The sequence below is a fragment of the Lynx canadensis genome, chromosome B3 (assembly GCF_007474595.2).
Source record: "Lynx canadensis isolate LIC74 chromosome B3, mLynCan4.pri.v2, whole genome shotgun sequence".
In the NCBI taxonomy this organism is placed as follows: domain Eukaryota; kingdom Metazoa; phylum Chordata; class Mammalia; order Carnivora; family Felidae; genus Lynx; species Lynx canadensis.
Window position 1 is genome coordinate 98492423 of NC_044308.2, and position 23365 is coordinate 98515787.

Consider the following 23365-nt stretch of genomic DNA (forward strand, 5'->3'; position numbering starts at 1 on the left):
ATAATCACTGTTGAAGCTTTGATGTATTTTTTCTTAGTATTTTTTCTTTATCTTTTTGGCTTCTTTTGAAAATCCATATGATTCCACACCTCCTTTTTTCAACTAACATAAATAATCTCCCATTTTATTAAAATTAATCAAAATATATTAATAACTATATTAATATTATACAATACCACAATTTGTTAAATTATCCTCTTTTTCTTAGGCAAAATTATCACTTTTTTGAGTGCCTATTTGTGTGCCAGACATTGTAGATATCTTCATAATAGTTTCATGAAGCTGGTATCTCCATTTTATAGGTGAGAAAACTGAGGATCAGAGAGGTCAGGGAACCTAATCAAAGCAACACAACTCATAAGTGTAATGAGTAGCAATTAGGCTCAGATTAGAAATTAGATCTCAGTTATGGTCTTAATGGTTTTTTTCCACACAATGCTGCCTCCTAATTCCTTTAGGGATAGCTAAGGGGCGCCTGGGTAGCTCAGTTGGTTGAGCGACCGACTTTGGCTCAGGTCATGATCTCACGGTTTTTGAGTTTGAGCCCCTCATTGGGCTCTGTACTGACAGCTCAGAGCCTGGAGCTTGCTTCAGATTCTGTGTATCCTGCTTGTGCTCCGTCTCTCTTTCTCTCTCTCAAATAAATAAAACATTAAAAAAATTATTTAGGGACACCTAAGATACACTGGTCCTTAACAAAATTTGGAAGTGTGTCTTTCAATATGTGTCTTTCAATATGTTCCCAATAGTCTCCTTCTGAGACTTTTTCCTTGGTGCATTCTCTCCTCACATGCAAACCTTTTAGTTCCTTCTTCCTTGGCTCAGAGTGTCAAAATACTGAGGGAGGGAGAGAGAATGGCACTGACACTAAGCTTATTCTCATCCTTCCTCTCCCTTGGGATTAGCTCCAGCCGAGGTCCCCCCATCCAACTCTGAGCACTCCGTCCTCAGACTGACTCATGGAAGTGTGGGAGGGGCTCTGAGAATGTGGGCTTTTTGAATTTAGTGAAATTCAGCATCTTTTTGTCAATGATGTGCGTGTAGGGGAAAAAGATAGGAAGAGAGAAAGCCTAAATCACACTTAGCATCAGAAAGACTGTCCACACCAGGGCTGATTGCAGGCTCAAAGAATTACCAAAGATAAAAGAAACTAGCACCCAAGAATCCAGTTTAGTTATATAAAAATCAAATGAGAGTTGGGGCGCCTGGGTGGCGCAGTCGGTTAAGCGTCTGACTTCAGCCAGGTCACGATCTTGCGGTCCGTGAGTTCGAGCCCCGCGTCGGGCTCTGGGCTGATGGCTCAAAGCCTGGAGCCTGTTTCCGATTCTGTGTCTCCCTCTCTCTCTGCCCCTCCCCCGTTCATGCTCTGTCTCTCTCTGTCCCAAAAATAAATAAACGTTGAAAAAAAAAATTAAAAAAAAAAAATCAAATGAGAGTCAGTCATTTGTATGGACTATTTGTGCACATGTCTGTGGAGCACTATAATTACATGTATTAAATATGTGCCAGATTTATTTGATTTAATAGTTATAAAATTGCCTGCTTGCATCTTATAAAAAATTAGAACAATGAACTCATCTATCTTATATGATAAACATATTAAGGAGAGCAAGACTGAGTGTAGAGAAAATCTGGGGATACAGACCCATGTTTGCCAGCAGTGTGATCTGAGGTAACGCTACTTAAGAGTCTCAGTTTTCTCAGGGCAACTGGGTGGCTGAGTCGGTTAAGCACCTGACTCTTGATTTTGGCTCAGGTTTGGCCAGGTTGGCTCAGGATCTCATGGTTTGTGAGTTGGAATCCTGTGTGGGGCTCTGTGCTGACAATGAGGAGCCTGCTTGGGATTCTCTCTCTCTCTCTCTCTCTCTCTCTCTTTCTGCTCCCACCCTGCCCCACCCCCCCCGCTCCCCCCCACCTTGCTCTCTCTCAAAATAAATCAACATTAAAAAAAGTCTGTCTCCTCACCTATAAAATGGGCACATGCTTCCCACCATCAAGAATTACAGGGGAAGATCATAAGTCAAAAAATGTATTCCTCCATCTTGCATGCTGCAGAGAATAGACATCGTACGTTGTAGGTGGTCCACATTCAGGTGTCAATGATAAATATTTTCAGAGTATTCTCATGAGTCAGGTACTATGTGAGGTGCTTATGGATCTGGTGCTGAATGATATTGGTAGGCTCTCTGCTCTTAGGGAACTCACATCCCAAAGGGGGAAGACTGATAGTTTTCAGTGATGTCAATTAAATGCCAGATAAATGCTTTACTAAAAGCTTTATATTAATTGTCTGTACATTATAAATCACCCAGAATACTATGAAGGAAAAGTATTTTTAATAACAAAATTTTGAAAGATGGCTCACATACCTGCCATCCATCTCGGATCTTCTGATTAAAGATTCCATATTCGTATCGGATGCCATATCCATAGGCTGCAAGTCCCAAGGTTGCCATGGAATCCAAGAAGCAGGCTAAATTAAAGAGAATACAGGCAAAAAACAGAGTCATCAAGGTTAGTCCAAATTTCGTCTTTCTTTAAAAAACACGGCAGCCAAAAGACATTTTCTCTAAAACACATTTGTATTTTAAAGCACAGAGACAGCTGTGCAGTGGGTATTCAATTTTTTAAAAATAACATTTTAAAATTGTTGGCATTTTTTTTGAGAACAGATAAAGAAGATGGCCTGCCTTAGATATATCCATTATTGTGTCTGTCACTCACACTACCCTTTCTAAGGGAAGCTGTCTCTACGGCCCCTACTTGAAAAGACGGCCCCAGGAGAGTATAATTCACATGTTACCATCTAAACAACTAGCTGGACATCTGTGGTAGCCTCTCTTTCTGGCTAGTGGAATTCCAATGTTGTTCAGATATCAGGTGGCCATATGCTTCAGGGAGGCTGGGCCAGGAAACGAATCTTGCTTTGGTCTAAGCTTCTAAGCCAATCATGGGCACACAATGACCTACAATCTAATGAGAGGTGCTAGGAAATCTGCAAGATGCAGTGAAAGATTTCTTTGCCCCTGCCATTTTTTTTTTTTTTTTTTTTCCATGAGAGGAAAGCCAAAAGAACCACAAAGATCTGACAGAATCATGCTGTTGAACTAATCTTGGGACGGCCCAACTCCTGGAGTCCTTGTTTACTGACAACACATGTCCTTGTTGGTTGAACAAATTTTTGCTAGATTTTCTGTTACTTGTGGCTAAGAACATTAATGACAGAACCCTGATCCAAAGCAGCCAATCAAAAGACTGAGTAGGGATCTATGTTGTGGCCAGGAGCAACCTGGGGGGTTACACTAATCTGATTGTCCCTCTCAGGAATTTGAACTGAGAAATATACAGAGAATGAGGAAATGTACAATAGGATCTAAAACCTTTTGAAAAGAACATTTGTAGATCAAACAGAAATGGACTGAGTTAGGGTCATGGTGGGGCCCTAAAATGGAGAATCCACAAAAGCCAAAGGTCAACACCTTCAAGTTACTGTAACATCACAGTGGTCTTCTAGTCCCTATGTTCATGTAGCCTGACTCTCCCCCAGTTTCTGCTCTCTCAGAGCTGTGGCCACTTGTCTTTTCCTGGGTCACTCTCAAATTATTCTTAGAGCTTGACCAGAATGGGGCCCCAACCTTTTCAGTCAGGTAAAAATGAGGCTATCTAATGAGAATTATTCAAGCCTCATTCACTACTTCATTCTTTGACCTTATCTCCTTATCAGGAGCAAGGTCATTAATGTCAGGCACAGAGTGGGGTTAACTCAGCCAACAAATAGGCCTGGGGCTTCACATGAAAGGCAGGCTGGTTGTCATTCTTAGATGAATATGCCACTGGTTCTGCGGGTCTTCCTATAGCCCCATGGAAAGCCTACTAAATTGTCCAATGGTTGACTTTATAAGGTAGTAAGTATCTCTAATACTAATAGCAGTATTAACGAACACTGCAACTAATGTAGTAAGGATTAAATGCTACAAAATACACACAAATGGATTTCCCATAATTTGAAAGTGTGTGTAAAATTAAGAGTAAAATCATTTCTGAAAATGAAGAAATAGATTATTTTTCATAGAGCACAATCTGATACATACATGTATGATGGTACATTTTTATTACTCAATTTAAATTTCACATGTACATTGTATGTTAATTATACTAGAATTAAAATAAAAAAATAAGCAGTGCCTGGGTGGCTCAGTCAGTTAAGCATCCGACTCTCGATTTTGGCTCAGGTCATGATCACATGGTTCATGAGATCAAGCCCTGCGTCAGGCTCTGCGCTGACAGAGTAGAGCCTGCTTGGGATTCTCTCTCCCTCTCTCTCTGCCCCTCCTCGACTCTCTTTCTCTTGCAAATATAAATAAACATTAAAAAAATAAAAAAATAAATTTCACAATACAACCTCATTGTAAAAAAACATTGAAACATTACAGATGGCATTAGTACCCTCTATTTTGCACTCTTCTCTAGGAAAGATCAGAGGGAATATTTCAAACTCCAGACTTTTTTCCCTATGAATTTATACATATACTTACAGAAAATATTTATTTTTTTAATGTTTATTTATTTTTGAGAAAGAGAGAGAGAGAGAATCCCAAGCAGCGTCTGTACTGTTAACACAGAGCCAGATAAGGGGCTTGAACTCAAGAACCGTTAAGATCAGATGACCTGAGCTGAAATCAAGAGTCAGGAGCTTAACCAACTAAGCCACCCAGGTGCCCCAGAAAATATTTAATTTTTAAAAAACATAAATAGTATCACACTGTGTTACTTTTAATGTCACTTGGGGTTTTTCTCCTTCCCCCTGAGAGGTCTACCCAGAGAAGTATATACAGATCAATTTTACTGTTTTTATTTTTTTACTGTAATATTTTTACTGCGTGTTTTTTTTTACTGCAATGTACATGTTCTAATACTTACTCTTATATCAATGGACATTAGGTTATTTCTAATATGTTGCCTTAATAAACAATACCGTAATAATTTTTTCACATGCCTCCTGTGTACCTGTTTGAGCATATCTTTAGAGTAAATATCAGGAAGTTGAATTGCTTGGTCATAGGGAAGCATATCTTTAATTTAATGGAGTTAGTATTTTTTAAATGTTTTCTTTTACATTCGTTGAAAAACCATTTCCTGGATAAAGCACTCAAATTGCGTCCAAACAAAAAAAAAAAGATATTAATGAACTAAATCATACCAAAAATATAACAAGTGTATCACTGCCTACTAGTCAGTCAAAAAGCGAACTGTCAAGTACATAAGACAACAACACAATGGTTAAACAACTGAGGTCATACCTCACAAGTATGGGATTCGAGCAGCTATGGACAGATAACTGTGAGGTAAAGGGGCCACTTTGGAAACCCTTCAGCACACAGGAAGGAGCTGGTTAACTTTGGGGTTTTAAGCAATGTCTCTAAGGGGTTTAAGCAATGTCTCTTTTGTTCAAGTTCCCTTCTCTACTATTTGTGTAGAACTGATCAAACCATAGTGCAAACTCAAAAACAAATCCATCTATAACCAGCTCACACCTTGCACTCCTCCTACAGACCCTTTCTGGTTCCTGTAAGCATGGTCTAAGGTATGCAGCATCTGAGAAGCCACTGACTGTCCAGACAACAGAGCACACTCACCACGTCACTTACCAGCAAGCCTCCCAAGACCACCATTGCCAAGCCCGGCATCTTCTTCAATTTCTTCTAGCTCCTCCATATCCAATCCAAGCTAGTGATGAAAGGAAAACACACTGGATGCAGATACAAATGCAGGCCATTTCAGAAAGCATAGTCATTTCCTAAAGCTCTGGGTCAGGCACCTGGGTCATCTGTGTACTCCATTCTGTGGGCACCCTCACAGAGTATTCTGGCATCAGATGCCCACTGCAGATGGTGGTGACCGCAGATGCATACCACACAAGATGGCACAGCAGCAGCTCGGGGAGGAGGGGAGGCTCCAAATGTCCATTACTGGCTCTGTTACTTCTTAGCTACCTGACTCTGGGCAAAGTAACTCTCCTTATACTTCTCTTATTTAAAAAACGAGGATAGGGCCTCCGGGTGGCTCAGTCAGTTAAGTGTCTGACTCTTGATTTTGGCTCAGGTCATGATCTTGTGGTGCGTGAGATCGAGCTCCACGTTGGGCTCTGCACTGAGTGTGGGGCCTGCTTGGGATTCTCTCTCTCCCTCTCTCTCTGCCCCTCGCCCCTCATGCGGATGCATTCTCTCTCTCTCACGCAATAAATAAATAAACATTTTAAAAAATAAAAAATGAGGATAATAGTATCTGCCTCATTTAGGGCTGCCATGAATTAAATGAGAGTATACAAAGCATGTAGAATTACCCTGAACAGATATTTCTCAATAAATGTTAGCTACGCCTCATTTTTAAAATTATTCTTTTGTATGTGCTAAGAGGTAAAACCTCAGGAATGGTCCAGTGCCACTCTGATACTAACTGGGCTGAAGGACTTTGAAAACTATCAAAAAGTATGAGGTCAGACCTTCTGGGATGAACTAAAGTTCATCTTTTCATGACCAGAACATATTTACTCAGTAGGGTCAATGGTTGTTAACCCAAAACCAGTTACTGAGTCACTGCTCAGGAGACCTGGGGTCAGATAGCAGTCAGGGAAACAGCCCTGTGGGCCAACTGGTAAGGGCTAAAATCCTCTACTTCTTTCTGTGGTGCGTAAGGGACTATGGGAGGCCAATGAGCCTCTGTGACGCTGGTGATAGATGGAACTGGTTCCCAACCAGCTCCCTGACCCAGAGCGTTTGGTGTGCACAGCCAGAGGCCACTGTCATCAGCATGGACTCGTGTCAGAATTGTGCAGCCCTGGAGATGACTCTGGACCGTTTGTCTTGCAACGAAGAAACTGACAGCGAGATAAATTAAATGACCTCTTCTATGTTGACTAGATAGTAACCTAGCCCATGCTTGGCTAATACTGGTTTGTTGTGAAAAGGACTGTATTCTTAGCTGAAAGTGATGCAATCCACAAAATCCAGTATTATTTAAAATGGAAACATAATTAAACATATTTACAAACATCCATAAAAATTAAAAGCATGCTTGAAGTTGATGCCCAGGTTTGCATGGAGCCACCTACTTGGATCCCCACCTTTATCCCAAAAGTGGCTTTCTCACACCAGTGTCAATGACTAAATCTTCTCAGAATTCAAGAATGGCTTTGTCTGTTTACTGTTGAAGAGGTTTTCAAATTTGCTCCCTGGTGACTAGAGTTTACTGGGGTCCTTGTGCAAGCCAACAACACAATGGTTAAGCAACTCAGGTAATACCACACAAATATGTGACTTGAGTAGCTGTGAACAAATAACAGTGAAATAAAGGAGAGGCCACTTTGGAAAAAACCTTTCGGTGCTAACGTCAACATTCAGGATGTTTTCAATTCTCAAAATGTAAATCTAAAGTAGGCTGTAAACCTTGAGTAGCTTGACAGGGGTTACTTTACCCACCTGCTTATGCGAGGGCGGGGAGGTATATTATTTTCACCTGCTATCAGGGGACGCAAAGAAAGGGAAACAGAGGGGAGCTGCAATGATTCTTTCATAGAAAATACCTCTCCCACGTGAAGGAAAACAGTCCTTAGTGACAGCAGCTGGCCACATGAGACAATCCCATGCTAAGGAAAAGGAGTGGGTAGAACAATCTCTCATTTAGAATGTGTCTTTGCAAATACACATTTCTCCTTTCAATCACATGAAAAGGATTAAAAACTGTTTGTTTTTTAGCGTGGAGATCCCTGAGGCTCTGGGGAGAAACAGTTAAATACATTCATGAAAACAAATTAGCATATTGAGTTTCAGACCTCAAGCTCTTCATTTAAGGAGGAAGTGTATTTTACATCTCATTAAGCAATAAAGCAAGTATGTCAATGCAATTTTAAAAACCTATTATTTATACATGTTGCCTTGATGTATGAATAATAGGCAAACTTTGATCATTTTTAAAAGTAGACACGGAGGGCTCAGTTGGTGGAGCGTGTGTGTGACGCTTGATCTCGGGGTTGTGTGTTTGAGCCCCACAGTGGTGTAGAGATTACTCAAAAATAAATTCTTTAAAAAAAAAAAAAAAGTAGATAGGAGCCCAAAGTAAAACTTGTGATTCTGATAGCAGGGGCTCAGGTACTTTTAAAAGGTTTGTTCAGATGCTGATTCTTAACATGTAATTTGTAATGTGTCAAAAACTGATTGCAAAAGAAAATTCTCATGAGGCAAAACCAGTTCTCTTTGTTTCTCTTAAACCAGAGATCTCCACTAGTTTATATTTCTAATTGTAATAGCCACAGATAAAGAAACAACTTTTCACTTTTTTTTTTTTTTTGGTGCTATGCTCCCAAGTTTCCTGAACTGAACTTGAAATTTAAGGGGAGAGAAGCAAAGATATATGGAGACAATGTACCTGGTAAATGGCCTCATCACAGGCATTTTGCAGGCCAAGGTTGATCATGGTGTTCTGTAATGTTCGGCCCATATAAAATTCCAAAGAGAGGTAATAAACTCTCTGAAAACAAAGAGAGGTCATGTTAATGCTAGAAGGCCAACCTTACTTGTCAACATAAAAGCACAAAAGGTCACCAATAAGAAACAAACAGACAAGACTACTTTAATACAAATTCAAATGAGACTCTTATAGAGGTATGAAGCGCTAAATAAAAGCATAACTGACAACTGGCTTTGAGAAAAACCATTTTATACCCTATTTTTGGCAAAGTAGTTTCTATGCCTAGGGAGAAAAAAAGCAAACTCATCCAACTAATCAGATTCAGTGTTTTGTGTGTGTGTGTGTGTGTGTGTGTGTGTGTGTTTCCTTCCTGTTCATAAACCTCATAAATTAAGCTATGTTTTGGACAGAGGTCAGACTGCCACAGCTCATCAATCACTTGTAAAATACTTACAGGATGAGAGTCAGGTGGGGTTGACTGTGATCATCTCGACTCATCCAAGAAACGTAAAGATTAACTCCTTCAAGATACACCCAAAGGCTAGACTATAGCAACTTTGACCACTGCAAGTAATACTGCGATTAATTATTTTAGGATACAATTATTCTTGAAAGGCTATGATCTGGCAATAACAAAAGATTACCTCAGGTTTATTGGGGTTTGTTCTTGATGAGGTGGGGAATTTCTCTAGCGACTTAGAAACTGTTGGCCTTTGACAGAAAGCCAGGTAAATACTATTTGAGTTGAATGTGAAAGGTGCAAAGGTCAGAGTTGCCTGAAACCTTTCAAAGTACAAGCGCAATTTACTAATTAAAAAAAGAGAGGAAGATCAGTGAATAACTTCATCATCCCCTTTTACGATGCCTTACTTTCCATGTCAGTTCCCCTTTTCTTTTTGGCCAAACACAAAACAACAAACATCTATAAATGCATCACTATAAAGTCACTTCAAATTTTAGGGATTCTTTCATTTCCAGATAGGAAGAAGCAGAAAGAAAGGATTTGGTCAACCTGAAAACATAAAAAGAATATACTTCAACATAACAGATTTTTATTATAATATTTAACTCATTAGTTACACACATATATTTAGAATAAAATACTATATGAAAATTTCAACTTAGAAATTTCACTTTTTGCCACTTTCATTTAATGAAACAATTGGCTTTTAAGTGTTCCCACGGATAGTCAATATCTATATCTTCGTGGGTAGTATAATGCGATCTTCCAGAGTATATCATCATTATTTTTATCCCAGTTGCCTGAATATCTATAAAGCTGTTATTAGCTTATTAGATGCCTCTGTGTGAGTTGGGAAAAGGTATCTTTCCTGAGGCAGACACACGCCAAAGAGGTGCATGGTGTCACTCACCCCCACGGATGTCCATGAGGCTATTATAGCACAGGAAAGAACGCCTTAAGCCACACGTATCATTTGCATAACGTCAGTGCAGTTTTCCCCATTCTTCCCTGTACATTCATTATTTCAATAAAACCACAATGTATTATTGCTTTTCACATTTTAGTGATGTATAAAAAGCCCGTTTGCAATTGTGAGGTCACACCTGCAGATGACTACATGTGTTCACTTTCTTTGCTTCCCTTTTAATGATTCCAAATTAGCACGGACTTAAGACATTTTAAGACATTTCAAGGTCTTCCTAAAAAAAATGTTGTTGCTTAAAGGAATTGAAAAAGCACCTCATTATATGACAGACTTTACAAGCACATGAATTTAAAGTGATTTCCTGTTTTCTCATAAATAATTTTTGGCAGGGAGGAAACCTCATCTCCTATTTGGGGATATAGGAGACCTTGAAAAATTGAACTCTCTCCAACCTGAGTCAGTGGTCTCTGAACACTTAAAACATACTCCTGGTAGTAAAATATTTGAACATCTCCAACACACCTTAAAAACTGTGTACATGCACTACTGTTACTGACATTTTATGTATATATTACATAAAGTGGACATTTTCAAAAGGCTTATAAAAAGACACAAGAACTAATATTTTAAAAATAATATTATTTTTATTTCTAGCATCAATCAGAGGACCCGGGTACTTCTGGGAAGACATATGAACAGGTGGCAACACAACTGACTTGCAGGACAGGTAAGAGTTGAGCGTGGAGACACGTGGAGAGAAGGGCAATCGCACGTGACAGGTGCACTGTGGGCAGAGGCCCAGAAGTGGGGAGTACAGGGCAGGGACAGGGACAGCAGATTGGTTTGGTGGGAGAGCAAGGTAGGTCCAGGAGAATAATGGGAGATAGGATAGGAGGGACAGGTTCATCTGGACTGAGAAGGACCTTAAATGCATGACTGTGACAGGCAGTGGGGGCCATGATATCCGAACAAAGGGCAACATGTGTTCCTTTAGGAAGCTTAATTGGACTACATTGCCCAGAGGGAGATGGGATTGCATACCTAGATGCCTGCAGGAGCCAGGCAGGGAAAATAAATGTGTAATGGAAGTCACATGAAACAATGAGGAGTCCTAGGCCAAGAACTGGGGTGTGTGTGTCCTGCTCAAAGGCACTGAAAATTTAACTGCTTACAGGTGTCTCGCTGGCCAAACAAAACACAGTGGCTAGCCACATTCAGCCACACACTGCCAGCTTTACCACTCAGTGGAAAGCAAGGTAACCGCTCAGAAGTCTACTTCATACATCAGGAGCCTGGGCCTCAAGCTCAGAAAAGGGAGAATGCAGGGAAGTGGGTAATTTCAAGAGGACCCACGGGAATCAGCAGAATTTGGCAACTTGTTGAATGAAGAATCTAGGAGGAGATCAAAGTTGAGACTACAGCATTGTGTCTGGGTGACTGCCAGGAGGGAAATGCCATTAAATTAGAAACAGAAGATAGGTCAGGATTGGGTGGGGGTGGGGGGGGTGATGATTTGAGTTTGAGGAAATAGGAAGAGATTTAAGTATGTATGTTCACTGAGCACTCAGAAATGTAGGAATGGAGTCTGAAAAGGAACTCAGGCTAGAGGTCCAGATTTGGGATTCATCTGCATGGTTCCCAGAGAGCAGGGGAGACAGGAGGGAAGCTTGGACACATTTACTGGCTCCATTCTCTGCTCTAATGAGGCCAGGGATCTCCTGTTTAGGGGGACAACTGTCACAAAGGAGATACTTTATTATTTTTGTTCATTTTATTTTAGAGAGCGTGAGCATGATTGGGTAGAAGGGCAAAGGAAGGGAGGGAGGGAGAGAGGAACAGGGAGAGAGGATGAATCTTAAGCAGGTTCCATGCTCAGCACGGAGCCTGACAAGGAGCTTGATCCCACAACTCTGGGATCATGACCTGAGCCAAAATCAAGAGTCAGATGCTCAACTGAGCCACCCAGGAACCCCTGAGGAGACAGTTTATTAACATGTGCGGAATGAATCTTATTTGCTGTTGTATCCCCAGTGTATCATTCTCAGAATACCCAGTTTATACCTGCACTCAGGGCCAGTGAAGAAACTAGCCAGAGGACAGAAGAACAATAAAGTACCAGATAAGGTCACTGGCGGAGAAACATACAAGGTCAGTGTATTCTATGGTGCTAAAGGCTATGGAGGGGTGTGTGTGGGGTGGGGGTGAGGTTCTAAAATATGGCTCATTGTCTCACTCTCCAGCTTAAAAACTTATAAAAGTATTTTTAATGGGAAGTCCCAAGCTGCAGTCCCTTCTATGCAAATAAAAAGATACAATAAATAGAATACACAAAGTGCTTTCTAAGATTATATTTTAGCAGTTGCCACCTTTGGGTAGAGGCCTAGGCTTCTGGGGCACAGAAGCATTTGAAAGCTTTGTTACAGTTGCAGTTTCTTACTATGAGAATTTCTTTTGCTCATTGGTTCTTTGGAGTATTCTTTCTTTTCATGATTTTACATATTGAAAATAGTCCTAATAAATGTTTATATGCATTTCCCACTGCCTCCTGGGTATATTCCACTTTCACCCTTTCCAAGATGCCTCCAGCCAGTCTTTCCAGTTTCCTCTCCCAATCCTTACTCACACCCACCTCGTTATGCACAACACAACACCTCTCCCTGCCAGGTTCCTTCCAACCTTGCCACCCCACCTTCCTAGGTTGGCCAGGTTGGCATAGGTTGTCCCTCTGTGCGCCCGAAACCTCCCTAAGGACCCTTGCATTCCAGCCCCCGCGCAGTGGACAGGGGTAGTCTGTGAACACCAGCAGCTCCTCGGTAGGTCTCAGAGGCCAGAACACGTCCTGGCCCTCTGCCTCCAGCCCGCAGGAAAACAAGGAAGTGCAGGAGCTCCACACCCCACTCACTGGTGGGAACTGCTGGGAGCCAGCCGGCAGAGCTCTGACTGCGGGGCGGCACCCTTGCCCCTCCCTCTCCACCTCAGACCGGAGGAGAAGCCCGGGTCATCCACGCATCCCCCAATCTAGCCCCTCCAAAGCCTCTAGGGGCAGTGAGGCACCTTCCTTCATCTCCTCTTTTCTGCCTCCTCTCCACGCCCCCCCCCGCCACTCTCCCAGTTCACATTCCCCTTTCACGGCCAATTTGTCTCCCCTCTCTAAACATTAAACTTAGCCAAGGCAGCGCTTTTGTCCATTTTGTTCGGGGCCGCCTGGCCTAGAACTGTGCCTGGCGTGCAGGCAGGAGGCGCCCGAGACCTCTTATTAAACGCAGATGAGCAGAGACGTTCCAAAAAAGTTAGTGAAATAAGCGGGCAGCGAGGGTAACCTGGGCGGTCGCCCACTGGGCTGTCGCCGGAGCCCACGGGCGCGGCGGCTCGGGTGGGGCTGGTGCGCGGCGCCGCCGCACCCGGGTGGGGCTCTGGTGGAGTGGCGCAGTGCCGTCCCCTGCCTCCCGAACACGTCAAGCCCGGGCTTCGGGGGCACTTCCCCGCGGGGGACGGGGGCAAGAACGGGGTGAAAAGGGTCACTCCGGGGGCTCCTCCCGCCGGGCCGGTACCTTGGGGCACTTCTCGTAATAGTACTGCTGCGTGCGGATCCAGCGCCCCACCAGGTGGTCGCGCACCGTGTGCGCCAGCGCGAAGAAGTAGTCGCGGGGGGTGGCCACGTTGCGGTCCTTGACCAGCGTGAAGTGCAGGTGCCGGTTGAAGCCTTTCTTCAGCTCGGCCACGTTCTCCACGCCCACGATGCCGCGGATGCTGATCTGCCGCCGCTTCTCCTGGTCCGTCAGGGGCTTGGCCATGGCGGCGGCGGCGGGGGCTGAGCAGCTAGCGGGACTAGCGGCCTGGCGCCGGGGGCAGGACGGGCGGAGCGGGCTCCGCGCCGCGCGCCGCCGCTTTTGAGTCTGAGGAAAGTTTGGGGTCCGCCCCTGGGCGCGGCGCCTCCCCGGGTCCGGCCCGCCGGCCGCGGGGCGGAGGGAGGACCTGGCTCGCCCAGGACTCCGCGGCCGCCGCGTCGGGGGCGTCGGGGGCGGGGCGCGCGCGGGACCCCTGCCGGCCAGAGTGTGCGCACCAGCCCTGCCGGGCTGGGGCGGGGTGGGGCCGGGGCCCGGGCGGGGTGGGGCCGGGGCTGGGCTGAGCCCTTTGGGCGGTCCAGGGCGGGACCTCCGGCGGGTCACGTAGCCACTCGGCGGCTCGTTTCCGAATGTGGGAATCCGGGAGGACGGCAGGTGTCCTGTCAACCCACTGGAGATGCTAGGCTTTAGGAGGACGTCTGAAAGCACGTTGTCGGCAAACTTTTGTTTTACAGAAGTTTACCTGCTGTGTCGTTATTTCTCACCTGGAAGGGGTGCCACCAATAAGCATCTGAAGGGATCAGCACGCCTTTACTTCAGCTGTCCCGTCCCACTTGTCAGTCCGTGGCATTGCCCCACCTTGGATCCCAGACTTCAGAAGGAAATCCCAGGGTGCCTCTTTTGCTTTCAGCTAAAAGGACTCAAGGATTCGGATTTCTTGACTCCTCAGACCCACGTTTGCCCTGGCAAAAGCCCCCTACTGCTCATCTGTAGAGACAACTTAGTAAGAATCAGAAAGTCCTGCGTTGGACCTTTGGGCTGATGAGGCGGCAGGAGCTCTTACGTTAGGCCTCTTGTTTGAATTACCTTTTAGTTTTTAATTTTTTATTTAATTTTTTATTTTAGAGAGAGAGAGAGAGAGAGAGAGGGAGACACAGAATCCAAAGCAGGCTCCAGGCTCTGAGCTGTCAGCACAGAGCCTGAAGCAGGGCTGAAACTCAGGAACCTGAAGATCGTGACCTGAGCTGAAGTCGGAAGCTTCATCGACTGAGCCACCCAGGCACCCCTGAATTACCTTTTAAAGGAAGGTGGGGTGCAGTAGGGAGAAAAGAAAAGGGTCTATGTGTGGAAAGTGAAGGGATAACTCACTGAGCCAGTTGCCGTGTAAACAAGTTGCCCACAAAGCAGTCTGTGTTAATCTGTAGTACAGGCTGATCTTTGCACACTGTTTGCCTCCAGCTTGGGTGCTGTGTGTGTGTGTGTGTGTGTGTAAGTCTTGGAAAAGGCAAACACGTGCTGTTTTAGGATGTCATCAGAGGCTTTTGCTTCTTCAACAAAGGGTGGTGTTAATCTATCAGACTCTATCAGACACAGTCCGTTGCCAGAATTGCCAACAATGACTTGTGCTATTCCTGCTGCTCAACTTCCGGTCCCCCGCGGGTGCTATGATGAAATGGCACTTGTGAATACCTGAACAAACTGTCCGGACTTCACAGGACAAGTATAAGTTGCCCATTGTCGGAAACGAACGTTGGGAAAGTGAGTTAATCCATGTCTTCAGAGAAGCAGATGCTAAGACATGATTAAACGTGCAAAGATTTTATCAGGGCAAATGCCTGTGGGAGAGAAAACGTAGAAGGAGCCAAGTTAGCCTGGGAGAGTATCAGACTGTGAGGCTAGTTTGACCACCTCCCCCCACTCCGTACCACTGAAGGAGAGAGGGAGGGAAGAATGAGAAAGGACATCCCAGGCTGCCCTGAAGTCCTAGGAAGAACCAGCAAGGCCACAGGGCTGTTCTGGGGCCAAAGTCAACTGTCAGAGGTGGCCCTATGCTCTCTGAGTCATCAGTGGGAGCATGCCCCCGAGGCATGGCCCCTGTACAAGCACAGCAAGGCTGTCCAGGCAGTCTGGGGCCCTTGCTCAGTTATGTTTTCTACAGTGGGAGGTCTCTGAGGCCCATTCTGGGGGCCACCACAGAAAAATTTTAGATAGACATAGATTAACAGTCAGTATGTTTCTAAGTGGAGACGATTGTGTTGACATTCCACTTTCGGATTCATCAAAACTGCAGCCGGCGTTTCCTGAGGGCTCTGGCGAGGTGCTTAATGTGCATTCCCTCATTTAATCCTTTCACTTGCTCTGTGGGCAAGTTGTAGCTTTCTTCCCATTTTACAGATGAGGAAACCAAGGCTTAGGGAAAGTAAGCAGCTTGCTCAAGACCACTTGAGTAAGGGGCTGAAGGGGTTTTCAGTTCTTTGCATGTTGTTTTCCCTCTTCTGAAACAGGGTTTGAGATCTATTTTATACACCTGAATTCTGACTGCCCTTCAGCTGACCTACTTACCCCATCCATGTGGTTTGCTTAGTACTGTTCTCTGGCCTTTTGACCTACTTCTAATCAGTTTTGAAATCCAGGGATATGTCAGAAGTCCAAAGTGACCCTGTAACAGGTCACTTGCACTCTGGGGATGGGCAGGATAAAGGTGAGCTGAGGTTCATGTTCACTGAGCTTATTTAAGTACATTCCACTCAGTATATTTAATGTATGAGTCTGTCAACCAAGGCTACTACCTAGGCTCTGCTGTTTTAAATATTTAGTAAGATGACTGAGAGGCCAGACTTATTATACTGTTGAATTCCCTTAGAATCTGTAGACAGCACGGCTGACCGAATTGCCATCTCTGTAATTGTCTGTGACTGTGACCATTCACTTGCTACCTGAATATATTTGGCTTATCTTGAAGCAAGTGAGTGTTTCTGGCACTTTCAGATCCTGTCATATTTGATTTGCTCATTAATACGGTAGTTTGGCTTGTTAGGTGTGGCCCAGTGGGAGTTCCCGAAAAGCCAGAAATATTTAACAATCTGTCTTCTCCCCATCCATCAAATCACTGATGGTCTTAATATGCCTGGTGTGGAATATGCTGAGACTGGAGAATCACTTAGTGCCTCAATTTTGACTTCTGCCAAATAAGACTAAAGCTCTCTGTCCTGTTCACTCCACAAAATGGCTAAGCTCAAAAAAGGTATGCATGGAGAGATACTAGGCTATGTTAAAAGCATTCTTAAGATGTAAACTTTGGACTTGGGATTATGTTTGGAAATATTCATCAATATATTTTTTAATGTTTTTTTTTTAAATTTATTTTTGAAGGAGAGAGAGACAGAGGATGAGTGGGGGAGGAGCAGAGAGAGAGGGAGACACAGAAATTGAAGCAGGCTCCAGGCTCCGAGCTGTCAGCACAGAGCCCGACGTGGGGCTTGAACTCACGAACTGCGAGATCATGACCTGAGCCGAAGTTGGTCGCTCAACTGACTGAGCCACCCAGGCACCCCTATTCATCAATATTTAAAAAAATTATTTTTAATGTTTACTTTTGAGAGAGAGAGGCACACAGAGTGAGAGTGGGGGAGGGGCAGAGAGAGAGGGAGACACAGAATCCAAAGCAGGCTCCAGGCTCTGAGCTGTCAGCACAGAGCCCGATGCGGGGCTCGAACCCAAGGACTGTGAGATCATGACCTGAACCGAAGTTGGACGCTTAACTGACTGAGCCACCCAGGAGCCCCTACATTCATCAGTATTTCAATTTTCTCCTGGGAGTTTGCCTTTTCCCCATCTCCCTTGAGGAGCTGCTCTAGCACCTGTACTTATAAGCTCTGAGGAAAGACGTGAGCCTTCCCGGTTTGGGGGATGCATGAAGAGTAAGGGCTAAGGGCTGAGGAGACTGGGGCAGGAGTGAAAAGATGACATATCAGGTATGGGGGAAGTAGAGACGTAACTGATCTTGCAGCAAGGAGCCTGGAGCCTGCTTTTCTGGGGAGACAGCAGAAAACCCAGGTAGTCTGAATCTGTGAAAGCAGCCTGGGATGTTGCTCTGCTTTCTTGGAAGATCCAGGGAGGTAGCAGGGCCCCAGGGAGGATGTGGCTGCTTGGAGGCTTTCAGTGGTCCAGGCTTAGATGTGTTCACAAAGACTCTCCACCCACCAGGAGCCAGGCTGGAGACCTGTGCGAAGCTGACTCAGAGAATATGGGGCGGGGGGGGGGGGGTAGGGGTAGGGTAGGGGGGCAGGGGGATGTCAAAGCCTGAGGCTTCCATCCTCCACCCCTTCCACTGGTGCCTTGGTCTCCAAATGAATGGACCAATTGACCGAGATTCACATTTTCCCCCTTCCAGGAGAAATGAGGGCTCAAATTAGAGATTAAGCTGATAGATGAAAAATAAAGCTGCATTTCTCATTTAACTGAGTTTATATACTGCTGTGTTTGCTTTAGCCTCTGGTATTATTCCTAATGCAACAATGCATGTTTCAGAAAAAGCTTTACCTTGTAATGGGAATGAATGAGAAGATTAATTCTGAGAAAATTTTGCAAAGAGATATGAACAAATCCTGACAAGTGAAGGGAAGTGAGAAATGGGCTAAGCACAGGGTTTCAGCAGATAATCATGATGCAGCATGCCCTGGGGACAGCATCCCAGTAACCTTGGCTCAGGCCCTTTGTCATGTGCACACCTAGGTGAGCTCACATTTTGACTTACCCTTTGTGTGTGATTGATTAATTGTAAGCATTAACCAAATAAAACATAGACCGTAAGAAACTGTGGTTCCCTGAAAACCTTGTGGTTCTCCTGTACAAATATTATTGGGTTTTAGAATTTTGTTTCTTTAGAGGTTGATCTGAGGAATCACCAACACCAGGTTCTCAAACGCCAGATACTTTAACATTTCTGAGCTGTGTAATTACCAACCTTTAAATCTCTATCAGTAAGGTGTTTAGATACTGAGGACTTAAAACATGTAACACAGAGAAAACTAGTTTCCTTTTCACTTGATATTTTCAAGGATGGGTCCTGGGAGTTGGGATGATATATTGAAAGCTGTTCTCATACACAAATGCACGGCTTTTCTTTCTGCATTTCTTGTTGTCTTCTATGGATTGTAGTTCACAAAGCATAGTTTTGCATAGCATGATCGATCTCTGTTTTTCAAATTCAATATTTCTAATTTATTGTTTTATTAGAAAAATATTTAAGTGCCTACTGTGTATCCAGCACTGGGCTGGGCACTTGAGATACATCTACTGACTATAGAGTAGCCAGATGCATTGTTTCCCTGGTAGTCTGTTTTCTGGGAACTACCTTCCTCTCTTGATCTCCTTCTCACTCCTTTATATTTAAAAATAAGTCTGTATACTTATTGTGGGAGTGGTCATTGTACAACTGGATCCGGGTTGTACAACCATGACTACGGGACTCCCTTATGGTCATGTACCAGGTGAAGAAGGACCTGGGGGGCGCCTGGGTGGCGCAGTCGGTTAAGCGTCCGACTTCAGCCAGGTCACGATCTCGCGGTCCGTGAGTTCGAGCCCCGCGTCGGGCTCTGGGCTGATGGCTCAGAGCCTGGAGCCTGTTTCCGATTCTGTGTCTCCCTCTCTCTCTGCCCCTCCCCCGTTCATGCTCTGTCTCTCTCTGTCCCAAAAATAAATAAACGTTGAAAAAAAAAATTTAAAAAAAAAAAAAAAAAAAGAAGGACCTGGAAGTATTGGCCAACTTGGAAAGTCAACAAAGTAATCATTGAATGAGCACCCACTGTATACAAGGTACGGTGTTCACGGCTAATGGTACAAAAAATCGAGGCCACAGTCTCTGCCTTACCAAGAACTTTAAACTATGTTAAGGTACCACAGTCACATGAAAGTACAAGGCAGAACCATGCTAAAGGAAAAAAAAAATAGCCAGGACCTTAAGTGCTATCTAAGTTCACAGGAAGGAAAGAGCAACTTGTCTTTGTCCTGAAGTCAAATGACAGCAGCTCTTTCTCTTTCTTCCTGGAAGTTCTATCTCCTCTTCCATCCTCTTGAATGATAGTATCTTAGTCATGGAATCATAATACACTCCCAGTTTAAGATGAAAACATGAAGTTTCACCTCACTCATAATTTTCATGACAAACCATCTTTTACGTTTTTGAGGATAAGATTCAGTGCGAGAACTGCAGAGACAGGCTCACACCAGCAGGTGGAGGAATGTGCCGTTTGAACTTGACCTCTCAGGTTATCCAGTGGTTCTGCAAAGGTTGAGATTGCAATTTTAATTACTGCCTTAGTTCTCTTTCTTTGTTCCAGATATTTCTGCACCAAAGTACCCTGAAAAAATACCCATATTCTGAAGAAGATAAATCAAAATTGATTATTTTCGTCACTGGGGCCAGAGCATAAAGTTTGTCCCTTTCAAAATCAGAGATGTAAAATATCGAAATCTAAAGAAACAATTTATTCTGAGACAGAATATTGGAAAAGTCTTAAAATTAAAAACGAAAGCATGGGATCTTAACATTCTTTTTTTTAAAAAAATTTTTTATGTTTACTTTTGAGAAAGAGAGAGAGACAGAGTGCAAGCAGGGGAGGGGCAGAGAGACAGGGAGACACAGAATCTGAAGCAGGCTCCAGGCTCTGAGCTGTCAGCACAGTGCCCCATGCAGGGCTCGAGCCCACGAACCACGAGATCATGACCTGAGCTGAAGTCAGATGCTAAACTGACTGAGCCACCCAGGTGCCCCAGGATCTTCACATTCTTACGCTAGATTTAGGACACATCTAAGTTGGGTGTGCTAGTAGGCTTCCCAGTCAACCACGAGTTTACAGGATTAGAATGGCAGAGCAGAGGGGTCTCCACTAGAGAGGTTTTCAAGGCTATCTGGGCATGTCTGAACTGATAAAACAGGCCTGAGTGAAGTCAAGTGCCCGGGGGAGGTTGAAGTCATCTGGGAGGAAGTCAAGTCATGCCCACTGTGGGGTTCAGGTGTATATGAGCATGTCTGGCAAGCTGTTGGTGGCTGGTAAGGTCTGAGGAGCTTCCAGGGTGAGAACTCACCCTAAGGGCAAAAGGAATCTGGTGATAAGCTTGAGCCAGGAGGAAACCTTAGTTGTCAGAGGGGAGCAGTGTGACTGACTGGGACATTGTAGCAATCTCTTGATTGTATTCTGTAGTCTAGCTACTTAGAAGCATGTGCTTCATTGGGACATAGAGGGCTATGGTAAAAACGGAATGAATTTTTGCATTAAGCTTTATACAAAATACTCAGATCCCAGAAACACTGTTTTCCCTTCCAACTTGAACAGGTGAGTCATTCTCTTGCATTTCACTCCTGCACAGCTTGGAGGAGGGTCTGGAAAAACTGCTTGCTCAAGGGGCAGAGGCGGTTGCCAGCAGAATTGGGAGCACATGGAGACACCTTCTGGAGACTTCCAGAAATACAGGACGTGTTATATAGGGATATAGGGGCTGGAGGTTTGGTAGCAAGAACCAGGGACATTTGTGTTGGAGTTAATGGGATGTCCTCTGACTCAGAGGCTTGTTAAGAACTGGAGAAATAGGCATTACAGATATACTAATAGCCAAGTTCTTAGAATGATAAAACATCTACTAAAAGAATCTTCATAACTGTGTCTCTCTTGATGTATAAGCTTTTTTTTGTAAAACCCCATTTCTTGGGTAATATTTTTAAATTTTTTCTTTAACGTTTATTTTTGAGAAGAGAGAGACAGAGCATGAGTGGGGGAGGAGATAGAAAGAGGGAGACACAGAATCTGAAACAGACTCCGGACTCTGAGCTGTCAGCACAGAGCCCGGTGCAGGGCTCCAACTCACGGACTGTGAGATCATGACCTGAGCTGAAGTCAGACGCTTAACCGACTGAGCCACCCAGGTGCCCCTTGGGTAATATTTTTATAGCAGTAAAACATATACTGGTGGATAAATCTTAAGTTTATATCACAACAAATTTTACAAATGAAAAACGTGTGCACACCCACCTACACTGATCTACAGAACACTATGAACAGCTTAGACGTGCCCCCTGGGCATACTTCCACTCTCCCTCCCTAAGGGTAATCACCACCCTGATTTCCAATATTGCAAATTACTCTTGCCTCTTTTTTTTTTTTTAATGTTTATTTATTTTTGAGAGAGAGTGCACAAGCGGGGAGGGGCAGAGAGAGAGGGGGACAGAGGATCCCACGGGGACTCTGTGCTGACAGTAGAGAGCCTGATGGGGGGCTCGAACTCACAGACTGTGAGATCATGACCTGAGCCAAAGTCAGACACTTAACCGACTGAACCACCCAGGCACCCCTACTCTTGGCCTCTCTTAAACTTTGTATAAACGGAACCATACAGAACATCGATATTCTGTTTGACCTGTTTTACTCAATACTATGCCTGCAAGTTTCATTTATGTTCTTGCCAAACTTCATGTTTTCATTGCTGTACAATATTCCATTATATGAATGTAGCACAATTGTATTTATCCATTTTACTGTTGGTGGACATTTGGGTCGTGTCCAGTTTTGGGATATTATGAACAATGCTGCCATAGAGATATCAGTACCTGTTTTTCCTGCACACATGCCCTCATTTGTCCAGATCTGATATATAATTTTTAATGGCATTTTTTTCCTTCCTGATGTAGAAAATGTAATTTCCTGATGTAGAAAATGTGCAGTTCTCCTGAAGTAAAGGGATTGAAGTAAAGATGAAAGTAATTTGAAGAGAAGGCTAGGAAGAAAGCACTGGCATTACTTAGACTAGCTGGGTACTGATACTTTTGAATACTCATTTGCGGGGCGCCTGGGTGGCGCAGTCGGTTGAGCGTCCGACTTCAGCCAGGTCACGATCTCGCGGTCCGGGAGTTCGAGCCCCACGTCAGGCTCTGGGCTGATGGCTCAGAGCCTGGAGCCTGTTTCCCATTCTGTGTCTCCCTCTCTCTCTGCCCCTCCCCCGTTCATGCTCTCTCTCTGTCCCAAAAATAAATAAACGTTGAAAAAAAAATTGAATACTCATTTGCTATCATAAGTTAAACTGGTAACAATGTGAACTATGTCATTGCTCATGACAAATTTAAAAATAATTAGGATAGGGGCGCCTGGGTGGCTCAGTCAGTTGAGCATCCAACTCCTGGTTTCAGCTCAGGTCGTGATCCCAGGGTCGTGGGATGGAGCCCTACATCGGACTCTGCACTGGAGTCTGCTTGTGATTCTCTCTCACTCCCTCCGCCCCTCTCCCCCACTCTCTCTCTGTGTCTCTCTAAACAAAAAAATAAACAAAAAGCAATTTGGGTAGCTTTCCACTGCTACCTAAAATATCTCCTCCTGGAAGCTCATTTTTAATATTAGCCTTAGGAAGATAAGCTTAGAAAACTAATTAAAATTACGAAAAAATATTTCTGTCTATCAGTGGAGATGGCTAGAAGTTGGTGGCAGCACGGATTGTGGCATTTACCCTTGTAGGCTGAGAAACATCAGTGGGTCTTCTAATTGTTTTATTTTTAGTTCATCTGTTTTGCGTGTTGACCTTTGTGTTTCATGAATTTAAGCTATGAAGACTGGATGGAAGGAAATAGCACTAAGTTTGGGTCCCAGGAGACAAATGTTTTGTGCTGTAAGCCTCACTCAGAATCTCTGTGGTGAAAAATATCCCTGGGGTTAAAGTTACCCAGTAGCTCCTGGTCCAATGCTGAAAATTCTGCATCTAGTCTCTAAGACCGTCACTTGGATTTGTTGAAAACTAATATTGTTTCTACTCACTTTTTAAATATAAAACTAGCATGTGTCTATTCTAGAAAAATTGGACGGTGTGTAAAAATATAACACATAAAAATCTCATGTAATAGCATCATCTTTTGTTAATATTTTGGAATATTTACTTTCAGTTTTTAAGTTCCCCATTTTT

At 43.9% G+C, this 23365-nt stretch overlaps 1 protein-coding gene across 1 annotated transcript in view; it reads right to left on the reverse strand.

The window, feature by feature from the left end:
• PYGL (glycogen phosphorylase L) overlaps window positions 1-13801 on the reverse strand; it is a 45021-nt gene extending 31220 nt beyond the window's left edge. Inside the window, exons 1-4 of the mRNA XM_030319084.1 lie at window positions 13406-13801; window positions 8425-8526; window positions 5649-5727; window positions 2370-2473 (exon numbers count right to left, since the gene is read on the reverse strand). Coding sequence (XP_030174944.1) covers window positions 2370-2473; window positions 5649-5727; window positions 8425-8526; window positions 13406-13648 — 528 coding nt within the window. The 5' untranslated portion in view covers window positions 13649-13801. The remainder of the gene's footprint in view (window positions 1-2369; window positions 2474-5648; window positions 5728-8424; window positions 8527-13405) is intronic.
• Window positions 13802-23365: the final 9564 nt, after the last annotated feature.